Consider the following 24355-nt stretch of genomic DNA (forward strand, 5'->3'; position numbering starts at 1 on the left):
GAAATTAAAATATCCTGTAATGCATCTCCTGCTCCCAGTCGGCCGCTTGATATCCTATCCCTGTTAAAAAAAGACAATTAATAATCGGTTGGATTATTTGTGACCGGCAGAAGAAGAACTCTCCAGAAAATTTGCATTCTTTATTACCTATTAGCTAGTAACGTTCTCTTCTGTGTGACATAAAATTAAATACAGGAAACATAAAACCAGTGGCCGGCTGGCGTGGCCGAGCGGTTCTGGGCGCTACAGTCTGGAAACGCGCGACCGCTACGGTCGCAGGTTCGAATGCTGCCTCGGGCATGGGTGTGTGTGATGTCCTTAGGTTAGTTAGGTTTAAGTAGTTCTAAGTTCTAGGGGACTGATGACCTCAGATGTTAAGTCCCATAGTGCTCAGAGCCATTTGAACCATAAAACCAGTAAAGGCAAGAGACAAGCAAGAGAGAACACATTTCTTCAGTCCTTAGGTACCAACATTTTTCTATAATCTTGCTACAGCTTTCTTTACACGGCGTGCTTTCCTTTCTGCGAAAGAATCTATTACCTCATCAAAGTTCGTCAAATGTTTTGCTACATGGAAAACCAAAATTTCGTTGTGTGATACTGAAAAATCTGGTAATACGAATAGTACCCAAGACTGTTGCGGTTTCTCGATTTGATTACGTCATTTTGTCACTGTGCGCTAGATAAAACGAAATAGGCCTTCCTAATATTGCACATACAATACTGTAATACATGCTAAATACGCGAGACTGTTTTGGCACAAATGGTCATTTTTAGATAGTTCATTTAGCTAAATAACACGACAGAACATAATTCACTAGTACTGAATGACATGAATTAAGAATTAAGACACAAAGGAAGTACAGACATTGGTTGCGAGTGGCTATTGATTTAAATCAACGGCCACCGTGTCCGGATAGCACATCTGCCTAGTAAGCACGAGGCTTGGATCTGATCCCCGGTCTGGCAAAAAATTTCCAACTTTCCCCATTGATTTAAATCTATGCCTACTAGCAGTCAACGGCTGCAGTTCCATTGAGTATTAAATCTTAATACTTCTTGTGCAGATAAAGCCCTTAAATAATTTCACAGTGCTTCCATGAATGGACCAGTGATCCATTCATGAAAGCAAGCAGTGATTCAGTGGTGGCAACACCGTAACGTCTGCTATGCACGTCATTAGATAGGAAGTTGCGGCAAATAGTATAAATCTAAATACACCCATGGAAAGTAGATCAGATTCATTTGGTAGTGGTGTACACCTAGTAGAGCTGGAATAATCTATGTTATCAACATACACAATCCAATTTGAACCCAACACTACATCAAATAACACAGTTTTCTTTATGCATTTACCTCGGTTCTTCACTGTAACCTGCAGCTTTCAAACTAAGATAGCTGGCCGTGGTGGCCAAGCGGTTCTAGGCGCTACAGTCTGGAGCCGCGCGACCGCTACGGTCGCAGATTCGAATCCTGCCTCGGGCATGGATGTGTGTGATGTCCTTACGTTAGTTCGGTTTAAGTAGTTCTAAGTCTAGGGGACTGATGACCTCAGAAGTTAAGTCCCATAGTGCTCAGAGCCATTTGAACCATTTTTTGAAACTAAGATAGTGACATATTTCTCAATTGTTAACTCAGTTCACCATAGCTAGATGCCAGCAGCTATCGAATGAAATTTTGCACAGTTATCATTTGACAGCATCTCTCTGTCACCGTGGCGTTCTGCTGCGTTGCTGGCTTGGAAATCCAGCTCATATGGTGTGTAGCAATCGTTCCGCATTCACTGTACTATCTGTGCTCCTTCCTTGCTGAAATTCCGCTTGTCTTTTGACCCATTCTGCCTGCCGCACCACATATAAGATTCAGCGATGTTACATCTCTTTTCGGCTTTGTTGTGTAGTAGCCAAAAACCAGATCAATGGCACTTTAAATGTTACTGTAATTCGTGAAGTTTCCTTCAGTTTACCTGTGCAGTCCTGTCCCACTTTACTGAACACTTTCTGGACTTGTTCCTCTGTTGTTGCTGTTTCAGGACGAACTCCAAGTGGATCATAATCTAGAGAAGGGTAGTCATATTTGGCTTCAGCTGCCAATTTCTTAACCGTTGAAATTTAAGAACAACAAATTTTATAAGATTTTACTAACTTTTCATTAATTTTCGTCATCCTTCTGTAGCAAAACTGATACTGCAGTTTATCTGTTTGCATGAGGCACGTAACTTTAAAAAGATGTATGAAGATATCTATTCCACATATCAGATAGTCTCATGCTTTATGTTATTCAACATTTACAAAGATAACAAACCAAAATTTTACTGCCATCTTTGCACCAAAGTGATGATGCTCTTGTAAGAACAAAATAACTTTAGCTGAGTGAAACTGTTATGTATATAATTCATGCTATATGTGTTAGCAGCACATAAAGACAGTAACAAAGACAAATGCATAATAAGTGCATCACAATAATTTGATCATTGCATAGTGGTAGAACTACCTCTGCAGTCGATTTTCTCAGCAAAGTAACCTAAATATATGACCACATGGTAGGAATGAAATGCATATTGTCAGACTAATAATAAAAGTATATTTTATTTAGTATCGACAGAGGACGAACTAGTCCAAGGTTGTCATCACAAATTAGAACCAGGCACTCTTTTCTGATTACATCTCTTATTATTTTCCAGACATAAAAGATAATTATTAATATCTTCCCAGTTAGCTTTTTCTAGTCACATACCAACTTGTACAAGTTCCAGCATCATGTTAACATAATACATAGCTCGTCCATTTCTGCCAACCAAATTCTGTTGCATGAGGTATTTATAACATTTTCATTAACAAGATAACATATTCCATTCTTAAAGAGCTGAAATACAATTAAAGCTCTTAATTTACAGAGTTATTAACTTCTTGCGTTTTGAGCTATTAAATCTTCATTTTAATATTTGATAGACTGTAAATATCGAACAATAACTAATGAAATGAATAAAGGTTCATCAATTTTAAACTGGTAATTTTACAAATCAATTCATTCCATAATTAGTATTAAAATTTTCACAAGGAATTTTTGTCATTCACTACAATATTTTTATGTGGAACTATTAACAAAACGTAAAAAGTAATGAGAACTGGTATTAGCAAAAAATAAATGCAAATTGTACGTTAGTCATTCAACTATCGCTCAGTGTGATAAAATGAAGCAGCTTTTGTTTACTCATTGATGTAAGTGCGACAAAACTACACGTGGTATCGGGTTATTCACTAATGAGAAATCGTTTTCCTTCAGAAATCGTTCAATTATCGCTGAAAGTTGTACAATGGGGCCCTTCTTTTGTTAGTAAATTGATATAATCCTACAGTAATACACGGTATCGGGTTATACACTAATGGAGAATCGTGTTCTTCAATACTACCCAACTTTGACAGTTATATTACAGCGAGTGTAAATGTTTTATAATATTTTCCCCGCATTCGACCGCGTTTTCCAACGCGATTAGCGCCATCCGTGTAGAGCGGTGTACGTGACTTGTTTTTCAGCGAGCTTCGAAGCGCGCCCAGAAGGAGGGCTGAGTCTCCACGTTGCCTGGGATGTTGCAGCCCAGAGGCGGCACGCCGTCAGCTGTGAGGCTGAAGCTCTGCAGTAGCGTGCTGAACGCCAGGAACATGTTCTGGCGGGCGAACGTCTCGCCCGCGCACAGCCGCTTGCCTGCAACACACACGGGAGGGCGCTCACACACTATACGATGCACCTATAGTTCAATTCTTTTATCTTTGGCGGCTCGCGCATGCCCGCCCAGACGCGGGAGATTGATGCGTTGCCAGTTGCACGCGCCATGAGAAACAGTGCCATAGTATAGTATAGTTCGCAAACTTACGTTTGGGGGGGGGGGGGGGAGGGCGGGGGGGGGGGGGGAGGAGGAGGGGGGGAGGGGAGCGCGCAGTTTATGAAGTAAAGCCACCACGGCCGCATTAACCCTTTCGCTCCTTCAGAGACGTGCTCCACGCATTCCGCGCTGTGCGCGATTTTGTCGTCATTGCACTGCTCGCCTGTGCAGACACATGGTGTTCCGACTGCTTTGACACAATTTATCATTCGATTTCACAAAAACTATTTGGCCAAAAAATTTGATTTTTGCGCATCTTCTTGACCGATACCTTCCCCCCATAAATGACTTAATTTTGTTTCGATGTTCAACGCAGTTATTGTGCAGCATTAAATTTAGTAAACCATTGCACGAAATTTTGAAGAGTTTGCAGAGGTAAAAGTCCACAGAGTATACTTTCCGTATGGTCGATTTTAGTTGCCACTAGAAATTTCAAAAAATTACATTCAAACGAATAAAATTCAAGAAGTAAGACACTTCGATATTGATTTTAAATAAAGAAAATATTAAGCTCCGAACAAGATTTGACCTTTTTTTTTTGTAACGTATATAAACTTTTATTTACAATTTTTAACAATGACAGATTTTTACATGAAATGGTGTGCTTGATTATTGAACGGTGAAGTACGTTTTCTCGTTTCTGTTCTGATTATTATTTTAGTGCCCTTTTGCTTAGCAGCCAAACACCTTACCAATTACGTTAACGCAGCTCGTCGTTTAGTAGAATTCCTGGAGTACATTAAAGTAGAATTCCTGGAGTACATTAAAGCATCACCATTAAATACCGACAAACACTGTTGGTATGACTATGAATTGCTCACGTTTCGTCGAAGTACAGTAGGGAATAAGCAATTGTCGCTGTTCTTTATTGCGAAAAAGCGGTTAGTGAGAATGAATTTCCTTGCTATCGCCTGAATTAGGAGGCTTATTGCTTGTTTGGTTTGATTAATTAATAGAATATGAAGCAGTTGGTATAAAGAATGCTTTTTCCAAACTTTCTTTTATAGAAAGTCTGCTATCAAGACATTGCTTTTGTTCAATTACTTTATTTATGACTGAACGTTTCTAAAACTGAAGACACTCGTCCGTGCTCTGCACTGCAGTCGAGCTCTGGCAACGTCATTCTCTGTTCATTGGCTGACTGTGTTTTGTGACGTCAGATGTGCAGAACGAACCTAAACTCGGCCGCCGTCGTAAATGACGCGCACTTTAGTACAAGGAAGACAACGCAAATTTTTAGAATGCCATGTTCCTAAAAAAAAAAAAAATGTTTCATATATGTCAGGCAACGGCCTTGCCGCAGTGGCTACACCGGTTCCCGTGAGATCACCGATAGGTGACCATCCAGGCTGCCATGCGCTGTTGCCATTTTTCGGGGTGCACTCAGCCTCGTGATGCCAATTGAGGAGCTACTCGACCGAATAGTAGCGGATTCGGTCAAGAATACCATCTTACGACAGGGACAGCGGTGTGCTGACCCCACGCCCCTCCTATCCGCATCCTCCACTGTGGATGACACGGCGGTCGGATGGTCCCGGTAGGGCACTCGTGGCCTGAAGACTGAGTGCTTTTTTTCATATATGACAACTACATGGTGACAATTATTGAACTATACGAAATAAAATCGTCATAACTTCTGAACGATTTGCGTTAGGACGTTCAAAATGCGCAGCTCGCCGCGGGGCATGATGGGAGTCAGTACGCGCAATATGGTTTGGTTTAGCAACTTTAATTTGGATAGGTTCGACAATAAGCGGATTTAGAAAACATCGTTCTGGTGAAACACAACTAGCTCTTTACTCGCACGAAGTGTTGAGTGCTACCGAAAAGGGATTTCAAATTCATTCCGTATTTCTAGATTTCTTGAAGGCTTTTGACACTGTACCACACAAGCAGCTTGTCGTGAAATATCTTGCTTACGGAATATCGTCACAGTTATGTGACTGGATTCGAGATTTCCTGTCTGAGAGATCACAGTTAGTAGTAATCGACGGAAAGTCATCGAGGAAAGCAGAAGTGATTTCTGGCGTTCCCCAAGGTAGTGTTGTAGACCATTTGCTGTCCCTAACCTATATAAACGATTTGGGAGACAATCTGAACAGCCGACTCAGGTTGTTTGCAGATGAGTGTCGTTTATCGCCGGCCGGATTGGCCAAGCGGTTCTAGGCACTACAGTCTGGAACCGCGCGACCGCTACGGTCACAGGTTCGAATCCTGCCTCGGGCATGGATGTGTGTGATGTCCTTAGGTTAGTTAGGTTTAAGTAGTTCTAAGTTCTAGGGGACTGCCGGCCGCGGTGGTCTAGCGGTTCTAGGCGCTCAGTCCGGAACCGCGCGACTGCTACGGTCGCAGGTTCGAATCATGCCTCGGGCATGGATGTTTGTGATGTCCTTAGGTTAGTTAGGTTTAAGTAGTTCCAAGTTCTAGGGGACTGATGACCACAGATGTTAAGTCCCATAATGCTCAGAGCCATTTGAACCATTTGAGTTCTAGGGGACTGATGACCTCAGAAGTTAAGTCCCATAGTGCTCAGAGCCATTTGAACCATTTGTCGTTTATCAAGTAGTAAAATCATCGTAATATCAAAACTAATTGCAAAACGATTTAGAAAAGATATCTGTATAGTGCGAATATTGGCAGTTGACCCTAAATAACGAAAAGTGTGAGGTCATCCACACGAGTGCTAAAAGGAATTCGTTAAACTTCGGTTACACGATAAGTCATTCAAAACTAAAGGATGTAAATTCAACTAAATACCTAGGAATTACAATTGCAATCAACTTCAATTGGAAAGAACACATAGAAAATGTTATGGGGAAGGCTGACCAATGACTGCGTTTATTGACAGGTCATTTAGAAAATGTAATAGGTCTTCTAGGGCAGAGGTTCCCAGCAAAATTTTCTCGAGAACCCCCTCATCGAGCATGATTGGTACCTTGTCGTATCACAGTACCTAAAAAAGCCAAATTAAGTCTTTTTATACGTTTTCTATCTTTGGTACTTAGAAACAACATTGACATATTCATTATTGAAAAAAATATTGAGCATAAAACGTTTTCAATTTAGCCATCTTTGTTATTGTTAAATTTTTGATTATTGTTCATAGTCTTTGTCTTCAAATCGCGCAGTCTAACGGCATACAACAGAACTATTTGCCTCTATCTAATTCCTTTGCGCTAGAGTGTGCTAGTGTCAGTTGGCTCTAGGAAGACGCCAGACGCAGAAGTTAGCGTTCGCTAAAGCTCTGCTCATGCAGGAAGCGGCCAGAACGAAAAATCTGTTATCATAAGAAATATATTTAATATATTTTTTATTCTGATAGCATCTTGCGGACCCTCTGGCATAGCTCGCAGACCCCTGGGGGTCCGCGAACCATCTGTTGGGAACCACTGTACTAGAGAGACTGCCTATACTACGCTTCTCCGTCCTCTTTTAGAATACTGCTGCGCGGTGTGGGATCCTTAGCAGATAGCATTGACGGTGTACATCGAAAAAGTTCAAAGAAGAGCAGCACGTTTTGTATTATCGCGCAATAGGTGAGAGAGTGTCACTGGGGTGGACATCATTAAAACAAAAGCGTTTTTCGTTGCGGTGGAATCTTCTCACGAAAACCACCAACTTTCTCCTCCGGAAGCGAAAATATTTTGTTGACGCCGACCTACATAGGACAAATGACCACCATAATAAAATAATGGAAATCAGTTCCACACGGAAAGATATAGGTGTTTGTTTCTTCCGCGCACTATACCAGATTGGAAAATTAGAAAACTGTGAGGGTGGTTCGATGAACCCTCTGCCAGGCACTTAAATGTGACTTGCAGAGTATGCAGGTAGATATAGACATGTCGTTGAAGCAAAACTGGCGCATTTGGGGGACCGAGAATTCGAAGCCGCGATCTGGAAGTCGTTTCACCCTCAACTGTATGGTGTGCGGTGTCCAGTCACAGAATTATCGGTGCGATATTCCTCTATGGCACGGTGAAGATTTTGGAAGATGATTTCACCCCTATTATCCAGAGTGACCCTGATTTCGACAAGGTGTGGTTCACGCAAGACGGAGCTCGACCACATCGAAGCAGGAGAGTGTTTGATGTCCTGGAGGGGCACTTTGGGAACCCCAATCTGGCTCTGGGGTACCCAGAGGCCACTGGCATGGCCCTCGATTGGCCGCCATACTCTCCGGATCTAAACCCGTGCGGCTACTTTTTGTGGGGCTATATTAAAGAGAAGGTGCACAGCAACAACCCCAACACCATTACTGAGCTGAAAAAAGCCTTTCAGGAGGCCATCGACAGCATAGATGTTCCGACACTTCAGCGGGTCATGCAGTATTTCGCTATTCATCTGCGCCACATCATCGCCAATGCTGGCTGCTCTTTTTTATTTTTATTTTAAATCGTCATGCGAAGATTGGCCTAGAACTGCATTTGGTAAAGAAGCCCTATCTAAAGCAACAGTTTACAATTATTACAGCGAAGTCAAAGGACATGAATTTCGTGAAGACACTGTAGTTACCAGTGTTCGATCAATGCCTGAAGATCGACGCACATCTTGATGGTGACACGAAAAATCTTTGTTGTCAATGGATTATAAATGAACTGACTTCCGCTCAAAAACAACAGTGCACTGATTGGTGCAGAAAAACTGTGAAAAAAGTCCAATGCTGCACTTCAAATTTAGCTTGGAACGTCATTACTGGTGACGAATTTGGGTTCCTTCTTATGATCCTGAAAAGAAAAGTCTGTCAGCCCAGTGGCTTTTCCGAACAGAGGTTAAGCCTGTAAAAGTCAGCAGTGCTCTTAGGAAGATGGTTGATGGGATTTTGTGCACACTCTGAAGGTTTAGGAGGTAACAAGAAAATGGTCCGAGGTAGGGGACAGTAACACTTACCAGCACCAAACGGCAAGCTGAAGTCTTTCCTGCTGAGCTGTCCATTCTCGTCCAGAAACCTCTCCGGTCTGAAGTTCTCCGGGTCGCCCCACAGGTCCTTGTCCATGTGCATGCTCCACAAGCAGGTTATGACCACACTGCCCTGCAACACGACAACCACACGTCTCACTACGACGTTCCTGGTGGAAAACAAGTACTGTCTGATACGAGCGGTTCATATATGGGCACAACTTCCTTTATTCATATATATAAATAGGGTGTTTCACTAAATGTGTTTGCCTCTGTAAGTTACGAAGTAATAGGCGACGGAAATATTTATTGCGGTAGGTCACCATAAGAAACATTCCACTATCTGCAGAGCTATGGACATAGTTTACTGCGTTATTACCCAAAGAGTTACGGCACAAGATACATTTTTTTAAAAAAATGGATCAATAGTTGTTTCTATCATGCACTGGAATCAGTAACACCAGCTGTATATACATCAATTTAAATTACATTCCTATCACTTTTATTTTGGGAGCTATAACCCTTCAAAGTTTCAGGGGCAGATACCACACGCTGTACATAATACATGGCTGTGTGGTGGGTGATGGATGTTCTGGCGGTGGGAAGTTGATTTAAAGTTCAAATGTGTGTCCATGTTCCTGAATGCACATTGCAATCCGCCTTCTAAAGGATCTGTGGATGAGATGTAACATCGCCGGTGTCGTGGAGCAACATGTGTCCTCGATGCGCCGTTTTAGATCATCTGGGGATGTGGGCTCAGTGACATAAACACGATCCTTTAGATATCCCCACAAAAAGAAATCTAATGGTGTTAAATCGGGCGACCTTGCGGGGCATGAATGAGGACCATGGCACCCCAACCACCTTCCTGCAAACCTGTTGTTTAGTTCTTCCACAACAGCACTCGCAGAATGGGCTGGGTGACCATCGTGCCGCATTCACATATGGACTCTCGTGTGTAGACACACATGTTCAAGGAGACCACCCAAACTGTCGACTATAAACGAGCGATATAGCTCACCTGTCAGTGTACCTCGGAAGTAGTGTGGACCGATGTTTTCATCCCCAAGGATTCGACATTATACATTAATAGACCACCTACGCTGACGGTCGACAGGTCGTAACTACTGAGGATTGTCTGCGGCCCAGAAGTGAACGTTATGGCGATTCACTGCACCATAATTTGTGAACGTGGGCTCATCAGAGAACATAACACGAGCGTGAAATTACGCATGGCCCATTCGCAGAATATAACTCTCTCATCGTTCCCATACAGCTCCTGGGTCAGTGACAGGCGGTACGGGTGAAACCTGTGGCCGTTTACTATACACCACACAGATGTGAGACTGATGCCAGCGACTGCAGCAACGGCTCGTAAGCTGACATGAGGATCGTGGTGTGCTGCAGCTAAAACAAACACCTCCGTCTCCTTACTTCTTGCAGTTCTTCGTCTGTTACTGCGGCGCTGCACCAAGCTGCCTGTTTCCCGAAGTCGTTGTTCGGCACGTAAGAACGAAATGGCTGCCGGAGCTCTTCGCCTAGGATATCTCAGGGCGTATGCCATGGCAGCTTCAGTGGCATCGTGTCGGCACTCGCCAAGAATCAGCAACATGTCCACGTACTCATTGTTCGTATATGCCATCTTCATCCAATGTCGGTAACTATGGTATATTGAGCCCCGTTTGTTCGAGTGGCTCGAACTGTCGGGTGTACGGCCGCGTTCGGCGACAGTCGGCAGTCTAACAGCGCATCGAGCAAGCTTCTCGCTCCGTTACAACTCGGCCGCACCACATTTAGAAGGCGCATTGTGTTATGCGCAGCGTGTGTGGTATCTGCCCCTGAAACTTTGAAGGGCTGTGGCTCCCAAACTAAAAGTGATAGGAATGTAATTTAAAATTATGTTTACGCAGTTGGTGTTATTGATTACCGTGTATGATAGAAACAATGTATTGTTCCATTTAAAAATTTGTATCTTTTCGCTGTAACTCTTTGGATAATAACACAATAAACTATGTTCATAGCTACGCAGACAGTGTAACGTTTCTTATGGTGACCTGCCGCAATAAATATTTCCGTCGCCCATTACTTCGTAACTTACAGAGGTAAACACATTTAGTGAAACACCCAGTATATATACAGGGTGTTTCAAAAATGACCGGTATATTTGAAACGGCAATACAAATTAAACGAGCAGCGATAGAAATACACCGTTTGTTGCAATATGCTTGGGACAACAGTACATTTTCAGGCAGACAAACTTTCCAAATTACAGTAGTTACAATTGTCAACAACAGATGGCGCTGCGGTATGGCAAACTCTATAGTACGATATTTTCCACATATCCACCATGCGTAGCAATAATATGGCGTAGTCTCTGAATGAAATTACACGAAACCTTTGACAACGTGTCTGGCGGAATGGTTTCACATGCAGATGAGATGTACTGCTTCAGCTGTTCAATTGTTTCTGGATTCTGGCGGTACACCTGGTCTTTCAAGTGTCCCCACAGAAAGAAGTCACAGGGGTTCATGTCTGGCGAATAGGGAGGCCAATCCACGCCGCCTCCTGTATGTTTCGGATAGCCCAAAGCAATCACACGATCATCGAAATATTCATTCAGGAAATTAAAGACGTCGGCCGTGCGGTGTGGCCGGGCACCATCTTGCATAAACCACGAGGTGTTCGCAGTGTCGTCTAAGGCAGTTCGTACCGCCACAAATTCACGAAGAATGTCCAGATAGAGTGATGCAGTAATCGTTTTGGATCTGAAAAATGGGCCAATGATTCCTTTGGAAGAAATGGGGGCCCAGACCAGTACTTTTTGAGGATGCAGGGACGATGGGACTGCAACATGGGGCTTTTCGGTTCCCCATATGCGCCAGTTCTGTTTATTGACGAAGCCGTCCAGGTAAAAATAAGCTTCGTCAGTAAACCAAATGCTGCCCGCATGCATATCGCCGTCATTAATCCTGTGCACTATATCGTTAGCGAATGTCTCTCGTGCAGCAATGGTAGCGGCGCTGAGGGGTCGCCGCGTTTGAATTTTGTATGGATAGAGGTGTAAACTCTGGCGCATGAGACGATACGTGGACGTTGGCGTCATTTGGACCGCAGCTGCAACACGGCGAACAGAAACCCGAGGCCGCTGTTGGATCACCTGCTGCACTAGCTGAGCATTGCCCTCTGTGGTTGCCGTACGCGGTCGCCCTACCTTTCCAGCACGTTCATCCGTCACGTTCCCAGTCCGTTGAAATTTTTCAAACAGATCCTTTATTGTATCGCTTTTCGGTCCTTTGGTTACATTAAACCTCCGTTGAAAACTTCGTCTTGTTGCAACAACACTGTGTTCTAGGCGGTGGAATTCCAACACCAGAAAAATCCTCTGTTCTAAGGAATAAACCATGTTGTCCACAGCACACTTGCACGTTGTGAACAGCACACGCTTACAGCAGAAAGACGACGTACAGAATGGCGCACCCACAGACTGCGTTGTCGTCTATATCTTTCACATCACTTGCAGCGCCATCTGTTGTTGAAAATTGTAACTACTGTAATTTAGAAAGTTTGTCCGCCTGAAAATGTACTGTTGTCCCAAGCATATTGCAACAAACGGTGTATTTCTATCGCTGCTCGTTTAGTTTTTATTGCCGTTTCAAATATACCGGTCATTTTTGAAACACCCTGTATATATATATATATATATATATATATATATATATATATATATATATATATATATATATATATATACATGGTGATCTGCCGCAATAAATATTTCCGTCGCCCATTACTTCGTAACTTACAGAGGGAAACACATTTAGTGAAACACCCTGTATATATATATCTCCGCAGTCATATCTCTGGTAGTGGTCTCGAATTTGTAATCAATGCGCTTTTGCACAGGACATAGATAAACAGTGTGAGAGTTGAATGTTTTGTTTTGTCGGTTGCAGTTTAAAATGAATGCAAAATATCTGGAGCGTGACGAGGGAGTCATCCTTGTACATCATCCAAAGGAACCAAAGCTTTCATATGTTGCTGCTGCTAAAATTCTTAGAAAGTCAAAGACATTCGTTGCGAAGTGGGTCAGACGATATTTAGAGTTTGGAAACGTGGATGATTTACCGGAGAGAGGGCTACGGTGCGAAGCTATAATCGATAATGGCGGTGACTGGACTAACTATTAGATAACTGTGCAATTAGTAATAACATGTATTTTCATGTAAACATTCATTTATAATAGAGTCTTTTTATTTCATACAGATAACGGCGTATACTTTCTTGTGGAACTGACTATTACATGTTGCAAACGACAGATGCATATGGACTAGTACATTCCAATTTTTCAGATTTGTGAAAAGCATTCAGAATTGTAGCAAATTGCCGAAAACTGACCAAGATACAATCTTACGGACTGTATTCACAAATATGTGATTGGGTCTTAAAATAGTTGACTAACAGCAACCAGTACGTTACGCTGGAAGGAGAATGTTCTGCAGGAACGGAACTAACATCGGGTGTGTCCCAAAGTAGCACAATAAGACCTCTGATGTCTTCAACATACATGAATAATTTAACAGACAGGATCAACAGTATTACAAGATTATTTACCACTACCGCCGAAGTTCAGGACAGTACCATCGTTGGACGATTCTAAGGAATTGCAAAAAGTCTTGGATAAAATTTCCGCTTAATATTATGAGTGGCAACATTATTTAAATGAGGATAGCATTTAGCAACACCTGCAACAAAGGGAAAGAAACATACAAGATGGTCAGAAACAGTCTGATAAGCTTGTAAGGACATTGCACGGTACGTTGTGCTGAAAATCAAATGGCTCTGAGCACTATGGGACTTAACATCTGAGGTCATCACTAACCTAGAACTTAGAACTACTTAAACCTAACCCACCTAAGGACATCAGAAATATCCATGCTCGAGGCAGGATTCGAACCTGTGACCGTAGCGGTCGCGCGGTTCCAGACTGAAGCGCCTAGAACCGCTTGGCCACTCCGGCCGGCGGTTGTGCTAGGAAATAATTATTAATAAAAAAAATTCGATACGTTGCATTTATAGCGAATGTCTCGCCCAGCGCTAAAACCCAAGCAAAAAAAAGAAAAAAAAAAGTTCAAATGTGTGTGAAATCTTATGGGACTTAACTGCTAAGGTCATCAGTCCCTAAGCATACACACTACTTAGCCTAAATTATCCTAAGGACAAACACACACACCCATGCCCGAGGGAGGACTCGAACCTCCGCCGGGACCAGCCGTACAGTCCATGACTGCAGCGCCCCTGACCGCTCGGCTAATCCCGCGCGGCTAAGACCCAAGCGACTGGAAAAAAGGGCAGGTGACCCCTTATGTAAAAAGGGTAAAAGAACTGACCTGCCAAATTACAGGCCAATATCCCTAACACCGGTCTGCTGCAGAAAACTTGAACATATTCTCAGTTATGGTTTTAGAAAGTATCGTCGTGAGGAACTCAGCTTGCAATTTTCTCAGATGTTGTTGTTGTTGTGGTCTTCAGTCCACAGACTGGTTTGATGCAGCTCTCCATGCTACTCTATCCTGTGCAAGCTTCTTCATCTCCCAGTACCTACTGCAACCTACATCCTTCTGAATCTGCTTAGTGTATTCATCTCTTGGTCTCCCTCTACGATTTTTACCCTCCACGCTGCCCTCCAGTACTAAATTGGTGATCCCTTGACGCGTCAGAATGTGCCCTACCAACCGATCCCTTCTTCTAGTCAAGTTGTGCCAAAAATTTCTCTTCTCTCCAGTCCAATTCAATATCTCCTCATTAGTTATGTGATCTACCCATCTAATCTTCAGCATTCTTCTGTAGCACTACATTTCGAAAGCTTCTATTCTCTTCTTGTCTAAACTATTTATGGTCCACGTTTCACTTCCATACACGGCTACACTCCACACAAATACTTTCAGAAACGACTTCCTGACACTTAAATCTATACTCGATGTTAACAAATTTCTCTCCTTCAGAAATGCTTTCCTTGCCATTGCCAGTCTACATTTTATATCCTCTCTACTTCGACCATCATCAGTTATTTTGCTCCCCAAATAGCAAAACTCATTTACTACTTTGAGTGTCTCATTTCCTAATCTAATTCTCGCAGCATCACCCGACTTAATTCGACTACATTCCATTATCCTCGTTTTGCTTTTGTTACCAGTAAGTTTGAAAAATGTGCAACTGTTACGGAGATCCTTCAGGAACTCAACTGGAAATCCCTTTAGAGAAGGCGAGCGATGTTCTTATCGGGGATTACTTTTGAGAAATTTTAGAGAACCAGCATTTGGAGCTGATTTCAGAGCGATTCTACTGCTGCCAACGTATATTTTGCGTAAGGCCCACGAAGATAAGATACGAGAAATTAGGGCTAATACGGAAGCATACGTACAGTCATTTTATCATCGCTCTGATTGCAAGTGGAACAGGAGAGGTGACTTGCGCACGGTATGTAGATGTGGATGTAGATGTAACGAAAAAATGAGACACTTTTCTTCAAATTTATTTTTATTTTTCCTAGTGAATTTATACACTTCTGCCAGCGATGCTCCCATCTTGTTAAACGGTCCACATAATAGTTATGTCTTTCTGGTTGCTTGGTTGATTGAGGCTTGGGGTCGGGGGGGGGGGGGGGAGAAGGACAGAAACCAACCAGCGAGTCTTGGTTCCCATTGTATTAGGAAAGGATGGGGAAGGAAGTCGGCTGCTTTCAAAGGAACCATCCTCACAATTGCCTGAAGCGAATTAGGTAAATACCGAAAAACCTAAATCAGGATGGCCGGATACGGGTTTCAACCGTCGTCCTCCCGAATGCGAGTACAGTGTGCTAACCACTGCGCCACATCGCTCTGTCAAGTGTCTTTCTCCGCAAAATACACTCCTGGAAATTGAAATAAGAACACCGTGAATTCATTGTCCCAGGAAGGGGAAACTTTATTGACACATTCCTGGGGTCAGATACATCACATGATCACACTGACAGAACCGCAGGCACATAGACACAGGCAACAGAGCATGCACAATGTCGGCACTAGTACAGTGTATATCCACCTTTCGCAGCAATGCAGGCTGCTATTCTCCCATGGAGACGATCGTAGAGATGCTGGATGTAGTCCTGTGGAACGGCTTGCCATGCCATTTCCACCTGGCGCCTCAGTTGGACCAGCGTTCGTGCTGGACGTGCAGACCGCGTGAGACGACGCTTCATCCAGTCCCAAACATGCTCAATGGGGGACAGATCCGGAGATCTTGCTGGCCAGGGTAGTTGACTTACACCTTCTAGAGCACGTTGGGTGGCACGGGATACATGCGGACGTGCATTGTCCTGTTGGAACAGCAAGTTCCCTTGCCGGTCTAGGAATGGTAGAACGATGGGTTCGATGACGGTTTGGATGTACCGTGCACTATTCAGTGTCCCCTCGACGATCACCAGTGGTGTACGGCCAGTGTAGGAGATCGCTCCCCACACCATGATGCCGGGTGTTGGCCCTGTGTGCCTCGGTCGTATGCAGTCCTGATTGTGGCGCTCACCTGCACGGCGCCAAACACGCATACGACCATCATTGGCACCAAGGCAGAAGCGACTCTCATCGCTGAAGACGACACGACTCCATTCGTCCCTCCATTCACGCCTGTCGCGACACCACTGGAGGCGGGCTGCACGATGTTGGGGCGTGAGCGGAAGACGGCCTAAAGGTGTGCGGGACCGTAGCCCAGCTTCATGGAGACGGTTGCGAATGGTCCTCGCCGATACCCCAGGAGCAACAGTGTCCCTAATTTGCTGGGAAGTGGCGGTGCGGCCCCCTACGGCACTGCGTAGGATCCTACGGTCTTGGCGTGAATCCGTGCGTCGCTGCGGTCCGTCCCAGGTCGACGGGCACGTGCACCTTCCGCCTTATTTCAATTTCCAGGAGTGTAGTAGCTCTGTGGGACCTAATGATCAGTGAGTGACTTCAGGTGGATATGGCAAACCCGAAAAAGCCTGTGGGCTCTCTCCTTCGCCAACGTGAGGCCAACACCAAGGTTGGAGGCGGAGTTACAGGATAATACTGATAATGCACTGGCCTCTGCCCAATTCCCACTGCGACACTGGATGCCGACTGGAGGCATTGTGGGCACGTGGAGCGGGGTCAAAAGTATGTAAGTGGAACACGCACTCACAGGGGACCACCCTAGCGAAGCTACTTTGACAAATCACAGATTATTATTACGCATAGCTTGTGAACGAGTATCTCGAAAACAGCAAAGCCGGTCCAATGCTCACATGCTACTGTTGTGAGCATCTAAACAAAGAGGTAGAAGGGCAGAGAAACTACCACTCGGTCAACATGTCAACACGTAAGGATTGTCTGCTGCGGAGCTCTATGTTCGACAACGTACGATGAACGGTTTGCTCCGAAGTTGTTGTGTGTCCACCAACATAGTGCTCCTTCGGCAGAGATGCTACAGGTCACCATCTATCCTACTTTCAGAGCAAACTTTCTGTGAAGAGCTATGGACATCCATTTATGGTTGGATAGATGGTGACATGTGGCATCTCTGCCAAAGGGGCACTATGTTGGGTGATGCACAAGTATTTCGGATCAAACCATTCATCGTACGTTGTCGAACATAGAGCTCCACAGCAGACCATCCTTACGTTGTAACGTCGCGAGTCAATCCCGCAATAACATTTTATTGCAGTAAGCTACTTTCCACTATGGCTCGTAGCTCTTGAGCCATTAGCGGTGATAGAAACAGCCGCTTGTATCTTAGCATCACTCATTCGCACCTGTCGCTAGCCTAGCCGTGGGAAGCGGTACCTGTGTCAATTCGAGCCACAGAATATTCAAGCCCCTAAGAATCTAAATAAACTACCGAGTGATCAAAAACTCAGTATAAATTTGAAAACTTAATAAACCACGGAATAATGTAGATAGAGAGGTAAAAATTGACACACATGCTTGGAATGACATGGGGTTTCATTAGAGTAAAAAAAAACAAAGTTCACAAAATGTCCGACAGATGGCGCTGGACAGCAAAACGTCAGTGACTGCGCATGACAATCGTGTATAAAAGGAGCTGTAATGAGCGAGAGAATGAGATGCGCCAGCAGTCGCAGCATGTTGACGTTACCTGAAAAGGCGCTTTTAGTGAAGCTGTATTATCAGAATGGGGAATGTGCTAGTTCAGCGTTACGATACTATCGCCATAGGAAGGGGATTCGACGGGTAAAGATCCGTTGACAAATGCAGCTTTGGCGAGAATGATTTCGAAGTTCGAAGCCACGGGTTGCTTAGACGATAGACCCCGTAGTGGCCGACCGATCTCAAGGCGTAATGCTGCTGAGACAGTTCAGGAAGAAATGGAGACTGTAGCGGGTTCGTCTATGCACGGGGAAGTCAGCGCTCGTGCAGTCGCACGTCGCACCGGCATTCCATACACTACTGTTTGGTTGGCACTGAGGCGTACCCTCCGATACTATCCGTACAAAATCCTGACGATTTAGTGAAGCGGAGGGCGTTTGCGGTGTGCGCGTTTCAAAAGCTGGCGTAAGATGACGATTAGTTGGGTAACGTGTTGTGGACCGACGAAGCTCATTTCATGCCCCGAGGGTCTGTCAACGCCCACAACTGCAGAATTTGGGCTACCGAAAATCCTAGAACCGTCGTGGAAACTCCACTGCACGACGAGAAAGTCACGGCATGGGTTGGATTTACCACATCTACCGTTATCGGGCCTTTTTTCTTCGAGGAAATGCGTGATTCTGGTTTTGTAACTACTACCGTGACGGGTGAGAGGTAGGCCGATATGTTACAGAATCGCATCATCCCCAGCCTGGCTGATAAACACCTGCTGTAACGTACGATGTTTAAGCAGGATGGCTCTTCACCCCATATTGCCAGACGCGTGAAAGAACTCTTGCGCGCGTCGTTTGATGATGATCGTGTGCTCAGCCGCCAATTTCGTCATGCTTGGCCTCCCAGGTCCCCAGACCTCAGTCCATGCGATTATTGGCTTTGGGGTTACCTGAAGTCGCAAGTGTATCGTGATCGACCGACATCTCTAGGGATGCTGAAAGACGACATCCGACGCCAATGCCTCACCATAACTCCGGACATGCTTTACAGTGCTGCTCACAACATCATTCCTCGACTATAGCTATTGTTGAGGAATGATGGTGGACATATTGAGCATTTCCTGTGAAGAACATCAGCTTTGCTTTGTCTTACTTTGTTATGCTAATTATTGCTATTCTGATCAGATGAAGCGCCATCTGTCGGACATTTTTTGAGCTTTTGTATTTTTTTGGTTCTAATAAAACCCCATGTCATTCCAAACATGTGTGTCAATTTCCACCTCTCAATCTACATCATTCCGTGATTTATTCAGTTTTCAAATTTATACTGATTTTTTGATCACCCGGTATATTAAATATTATTCAATTTAGTTAAAAGTCAATATACTGCCCTTTGTTATTAAAAAGAAGATTATGTAAAAATTTCAGCTTTCTAGCTGGCATACTTTCAGAGATAGAGAAAATTACCTAAAACACCCCAAACCGACACTTGTAAGATTAAAGTCAGTTAGGAGTCATAACAGTTCGTCTTTTAGTATCATTTGGAATCACTACTGAAGTTCACAAAATGTTATGTCAATTTGCTTGAATTTTCATAATTAAAAACATTAACTATTTTTCGTTTTCGTAATATAAAATTCAGAAAAGGTCGGTATTTATTTAATGTGTTGTTGTGTGAGTAAATGAGAATGAGTGAGAGTGTGTATGTGGGACATACGAAAAAATTCAATATTATCTCATGTTAAACATTATGAAACTATGTCATGGGAAAGTGTTAAGCAAGAAGATTGCAACGAAAAATGTAGTTGCCCCACAGTGCTGATGACGTGTGTCCAAGGGTACTTGCTTTTGTAAGTAGGCAGCCAGAATAGCCATTTGCAGAGTAATAGTTTTCTAAAGTTATTTCAAGATTAGTTTTCTTTTCGTCTGGTTTTGTTTAACATTTTATTAATATTTGCATCATGAAGTGACGTAAATGCATCTGTGAATGTTGATTCGTGTAAGACAGTTTTAGCGCGAAAAAGAATTCGAAGGATTGTTTTGATTGACTGGTCATTTTGAAAAACCAATCAGAGTTAAGCATTTCCCGTGTATTGCAATTACACTAGTGGACATTAAAATTGCTACACCAAGAACAAATGCAGATGATAAACGGGTATCCATTGGACAAATATGTTATACTAGAACTGACATGTGATTACATTGTCACGCATTTGGGTGCATAGATCCTGAGAAATCAGTCCCAGAACAACCACCGCTGGCAGTAGTAACGGCCTTGATACGCCTGGGCATTGAGTCAAACAGAGCTTGGATGGCGTGTACAGGTACACCTGCCCATGCAGCTTCAACACGATACCACAGTTCATCAAGAGTAGTGACTGGCGTATTGTGACGAGCCAGTTGTTCGGCCACCATTGACCAGACGTTTTCAATCACTGAGAGATCTGGAGGATGTGCTGGTCAGGGCAGCAGTCGAACATTTTCTGTATCCAGAAAGGCCCGTACAGGACCTGCAACATGCTGTCGTGCATTATCCTGCTGAAATGTAGGATTTCGCAGGGATCGAATGGAGGGTAGAACCACGGGTCGTTAACACATCTGAAATGTAACGTCGAAAGTGCCGTCAGTGCGAACAAGAGGTGACCGAGACGTGTAACCAATGGCACCCTGTACCATCACATTGGGTGATACGCCCGTACGGCGATGTCGAATACACGCTTCCAATGTGCGTTCACCGCGATGTCGCCAAACACGGATGCGACCATTATGATGCTGTGAATAGAACCTAGATTCATCCGAAAAAATGACGTTTTGCCATTCGTGCACCCAGGTTCGTCGTTGAGTACGCGATCGCAGGCGCTCCTGTGTGTGATGCAGCGACAAGGGTAACCGCAGCCACAGTCTCCGAGCTGATGGTCCATGCTATTGCAAACGTCGTCGAACTGTTCGTGCAGATGGTTGTTGTCTTGCAAACATCTGTTGACTCAGGGATAGAGACGTGGCTGCACGATCCGTTACAGCCATGCGGATAAGATGCCTGTCATCTCTACTGCTAGTGATACGAGGCCGTTGGGATCCAGCACGGCGTTCCGCATTACCCTCCTGAACCCACCGATTCCATATTCTGCTAACAGTCACTGGATCTCGACGAACTCGAGCAGCAATGTCGCGATACGATAAACTGCAATCGCGATAGGCTACAATCCGACCTGTATCAAAGTCGGAAACGAGATGGTACGCATTTCTCCTCCTTACACGAGGCATCACAACAACGTTTCACCAGGCAACGTCGGTCAACTGGTGTTTGTGTATGAGAAATCGGTTGGAAACTTTCCTCATGTCAGCACGTTGTAGGTGTCGCCACCGGCGCCAACCTTGTGTGAATGCTCTGCAAAGCTAATCATTTGCATATCACAGCATGTTCTTCCTCGCGGTTAAATTTCGCGTCTGTAGCTCGTCATCTTCGTGGTGTAGCAATTTTAACGGCCAGTAGTGTAGTTGTAGGCCATGGAAGGGACGGCGTTGAGGTAGTCGCTGACTGGCTATCGGACGTGCAGGTCATGTTGGACGTGTCCGTCTACGTTATGAGTAAAATGAAGAAGTTACTGGTATCTCGCGTCCGGATTGTATTGCCGTGAAATCAGTTGCATTTACAGACAGATTGTGAAAATTTGAACTTCGTGAAGTGGTTTGTTAGAGAGATAAACGAGTGTGAACTTTCAGCCTTTGTAAAATTCCGCACGGCATATTTCGTATCCGTATATGGAATGTTTGACGAGCAATTTCTTTATTAGAAATCCACTGAAAAAGGACCGAATGTGAAACTCGTAGATTGAAGCAGAGTACTGACTGTAAATCGCGTAATAATTCCGGTCGGACTTAAGTACATTCCTGGCTGACTTGTGTGTGTACTGGGTTGTATGAACTGTGAGCTGAGGACAGTAATATTATTCGTTAATTAAATACGGGCTGATGGAAAGTTGTATAATTTTGAACCTAAGGAAATAAAAGAACTCGTTGCAGAATTTTGCCATTTTTCTAAAGAGGTGAAGCGATCGCCCTCCACCCGAAATTTGTTATGAGATATTACAGGATAGTCTGCTACCAGAGTTTACGCTGACTTTGCAAACGCAAGTATTGATGGTGTTGTTCTTCAACGCTGCTTTTAACATTGTCTGGACAGTATCTACGTATGCAGAGAAATGGGCTGATTATCAGACACCGTACTGAGGTAGGTGGAACATTTGTAATGCACAGTACGACGAAAGACCTGAGTCGAAACAAGGCCCCAGGAGTAGACAACATTCCATTAGAACTACTGACGGCCTTGGGAGAGCTAGTCCTGACAAAACTCTACCATCTGGTGAGCAAGATGTATGAGACAGGCGAAATACCCTCAGACTTCAAGAAGAATATCATAATTCTAATCCCAAAGGTAGCAGGGGGTGACAGATGTGAAAAATTACTGAACTATCAGTTTAGTAAGCCACGGCTGCAAAATACTAACACAAATTCTTTACAGACGAATGGAAAAACTGGTAGAAGCCGACCTCGGAGAAGATCAGTTTGGATTACGTAGAAATATTGGAACACATGAGGCAATACTGACCCTACGACTTATCTTAGTAGCTAGACTAAGAAAAAGCAAACCTACGTTTCTAGCATTTGTAGACTTAGAGAAAGCTTTTGACAATGTTGATTGGAATACTCTCTTTCAAATTCTGAAGGTGGCAGGGGTAAAATACAGGGAGCGAGAGGCTATTTACAATTTGTACAGAAAGCAGATGGCAGTTATTAGAGTCGAGGGATATGAAAGGGAAGCAGTGGTTGAAAAGGGAGTGAGACAGGGTTCTAGCCTCTCCCCGATGTTGTTCCATCTGTATATTGAACAAGCAGTAAAGGAAAAAAAAAGAAAAATTCGGAATAGGTATTAAAATCCATGGAGAAGAAATAAAAACTTCGAGGTTCACCGATGACATTGTAATTCTGTCAGAGACAGTAAAGGAATTGGAAGAGGAGTTGAACGGAATGGACAGTGTCTTGAAAGGAGGATATAAGATGAACATCAACAAAAGCAAAACGAGGATAATGGAATGTAGTCGAATTAAGTCGAGTGATGCTGAGGGAATTAGATTAGGAAATGAGACACTTAAAGTAGTAAAGGAGTTTTGCTATTTGGGGAGCAAAATAACTGATGATGGTCGTAGTGGATATAAAATGTAGACTGGCAATGGCAAGGAAAGCGATTCTGAAGAAGAGAAAAGTGTTAACATCTAGATTTAAGTGTCAAGGAGTCGTTTCTGAAAGTATTCATATGGAGTGTAGCCATGTGTGGAAGTGAAACATGGTCGATAAACAGTTTGGACAAGAAGAGAATAGAAGCTTTCAAAATGTGGTGCTACAGAAGAATGCTGAAGATTAGATGGGCAGATCACATAACTAATGAGGAGGTATTGAATAGAATTGGGGAGGAGTTTGTGGTACAAATTGACAAGAAGAAGGGACCGGTTGGTAGGACACGTTCTGAGGCATCAAGGGATCACCAATTTAGTATTGGAGGGCAGCGTGGAGGGTAAAAATCGTAGAGGGAGACCAAAAGATGAATACACTAAGCAGATTCAGAAGGATGTCGGCTGCAGTACGTACTGGGAGATGAAGAAGCTTGCACAGGATAGAGTAGCATGGAGAGCTGCATCAAACCAGTCTCAGGACTGAAGACCTCAACAACAACAACAGTACGACGAAAGGTAGTGTGACATACAGTACGGAAATTAAACCCGCCCCGCCGCAACGTGTTCACATGTTGACCCAACGACATCTTTAGTTGTGATTACAGTGGGCACGGGACTATCGGAATTCGACCCTCTATCAACGGAAATGTGTCGGCTCTTGAGGTGAAACACATTCTTGCTACACTAGTTCGCTGGTCGTCTCCACAGACGCCGTCACTGAGGTGGACAGCGACTCAAAATGTGCAGCGCTCCACGGCCGCAGGTCGGTGGGACTAGTAATATGCTATAGGAGACATTCCCCTCCACTTGCGTGGGAGCCGTGGTAGTGATCGAAGACACGCTGACACCTCCCAACCACCTGCATCCCTGAATTCTTGATGTCTTCCCCTACGCCGATGTCATCTTTCAGCAGTATAATTGTCGGTATCTCCGAGCCAGAATGGTGCTACAGTGGTTTGAGGAGCATTACAGAGAACTCTCGTTGATGTCTCGGAGACCAAACTCGCCTGATGTAAAACGTATGAACCCGTCTGGGTCGCCATCGGTCGCCATCACCGCGCACACAGATTATCGGCTGATTATTTACGCGAATTACGTGGAATGTGCGTAGTCATCTAATGCCACAAACCTACCAAACTGTCGAATATCTGATGCGCAGAATCAGTGATGTATTTCGTTCCAGAGACGGAAAAACAAGCTATTAAGCAGGTGGCCATAATGTTTTGGCTCATAGGTATAAGTGTGACGTCTACT

At 44.0% G+C, this 24355-nt stretch overlaps 1 protein-coding gene across 1 annotated transcript in view; it reads right to left on the reverse strand.

Annotated features, from left to right (window-relative positions):
* Positions 1 to 2601: 2601 nt before the first annotated feature.
* The window catches only part of LOC126428415 (probable cytochrome P450 304a1), a 117908-nt gene continuing 96154 nt past the window's right edge, over positions 2602 to 24355 (reverse strand). Inside the window, exons 8-9 of the mRNA XM_050090341.1 lie at positions 8774 to 8915; positions 2602 to 3705 (exon numbers count right to left, since the gene is read on the reverse strand). Of these exons, the coding sequence (XP_049946298.1) occupies positions 3533 to 3705; positions 8774 to 8915 (315 nt within the window). The 3' untranslated portion in view covers positions 2602 to 3532. The remainder of the gene's footprint in view (positions 3706 to 8773; positions 8916 to 24355) is intronic.

The sequence above is a fragment of the Schistocerca serialis genome, chromosome 12 (assembly GCF_023864345.2).
Source record: "Schistocerca serialis cubense isolate TAMUIC-IGC-003099 chromosome 12, iqSchSeri2.2, whole genome shotgun sequence".
Classification (NCBI taxonomy): Eukaryota; Metazoa; Arthropoda; class Insecta; order Orthoptera; family Acrididae; genus Schistocerca; species Schistocerca serialis.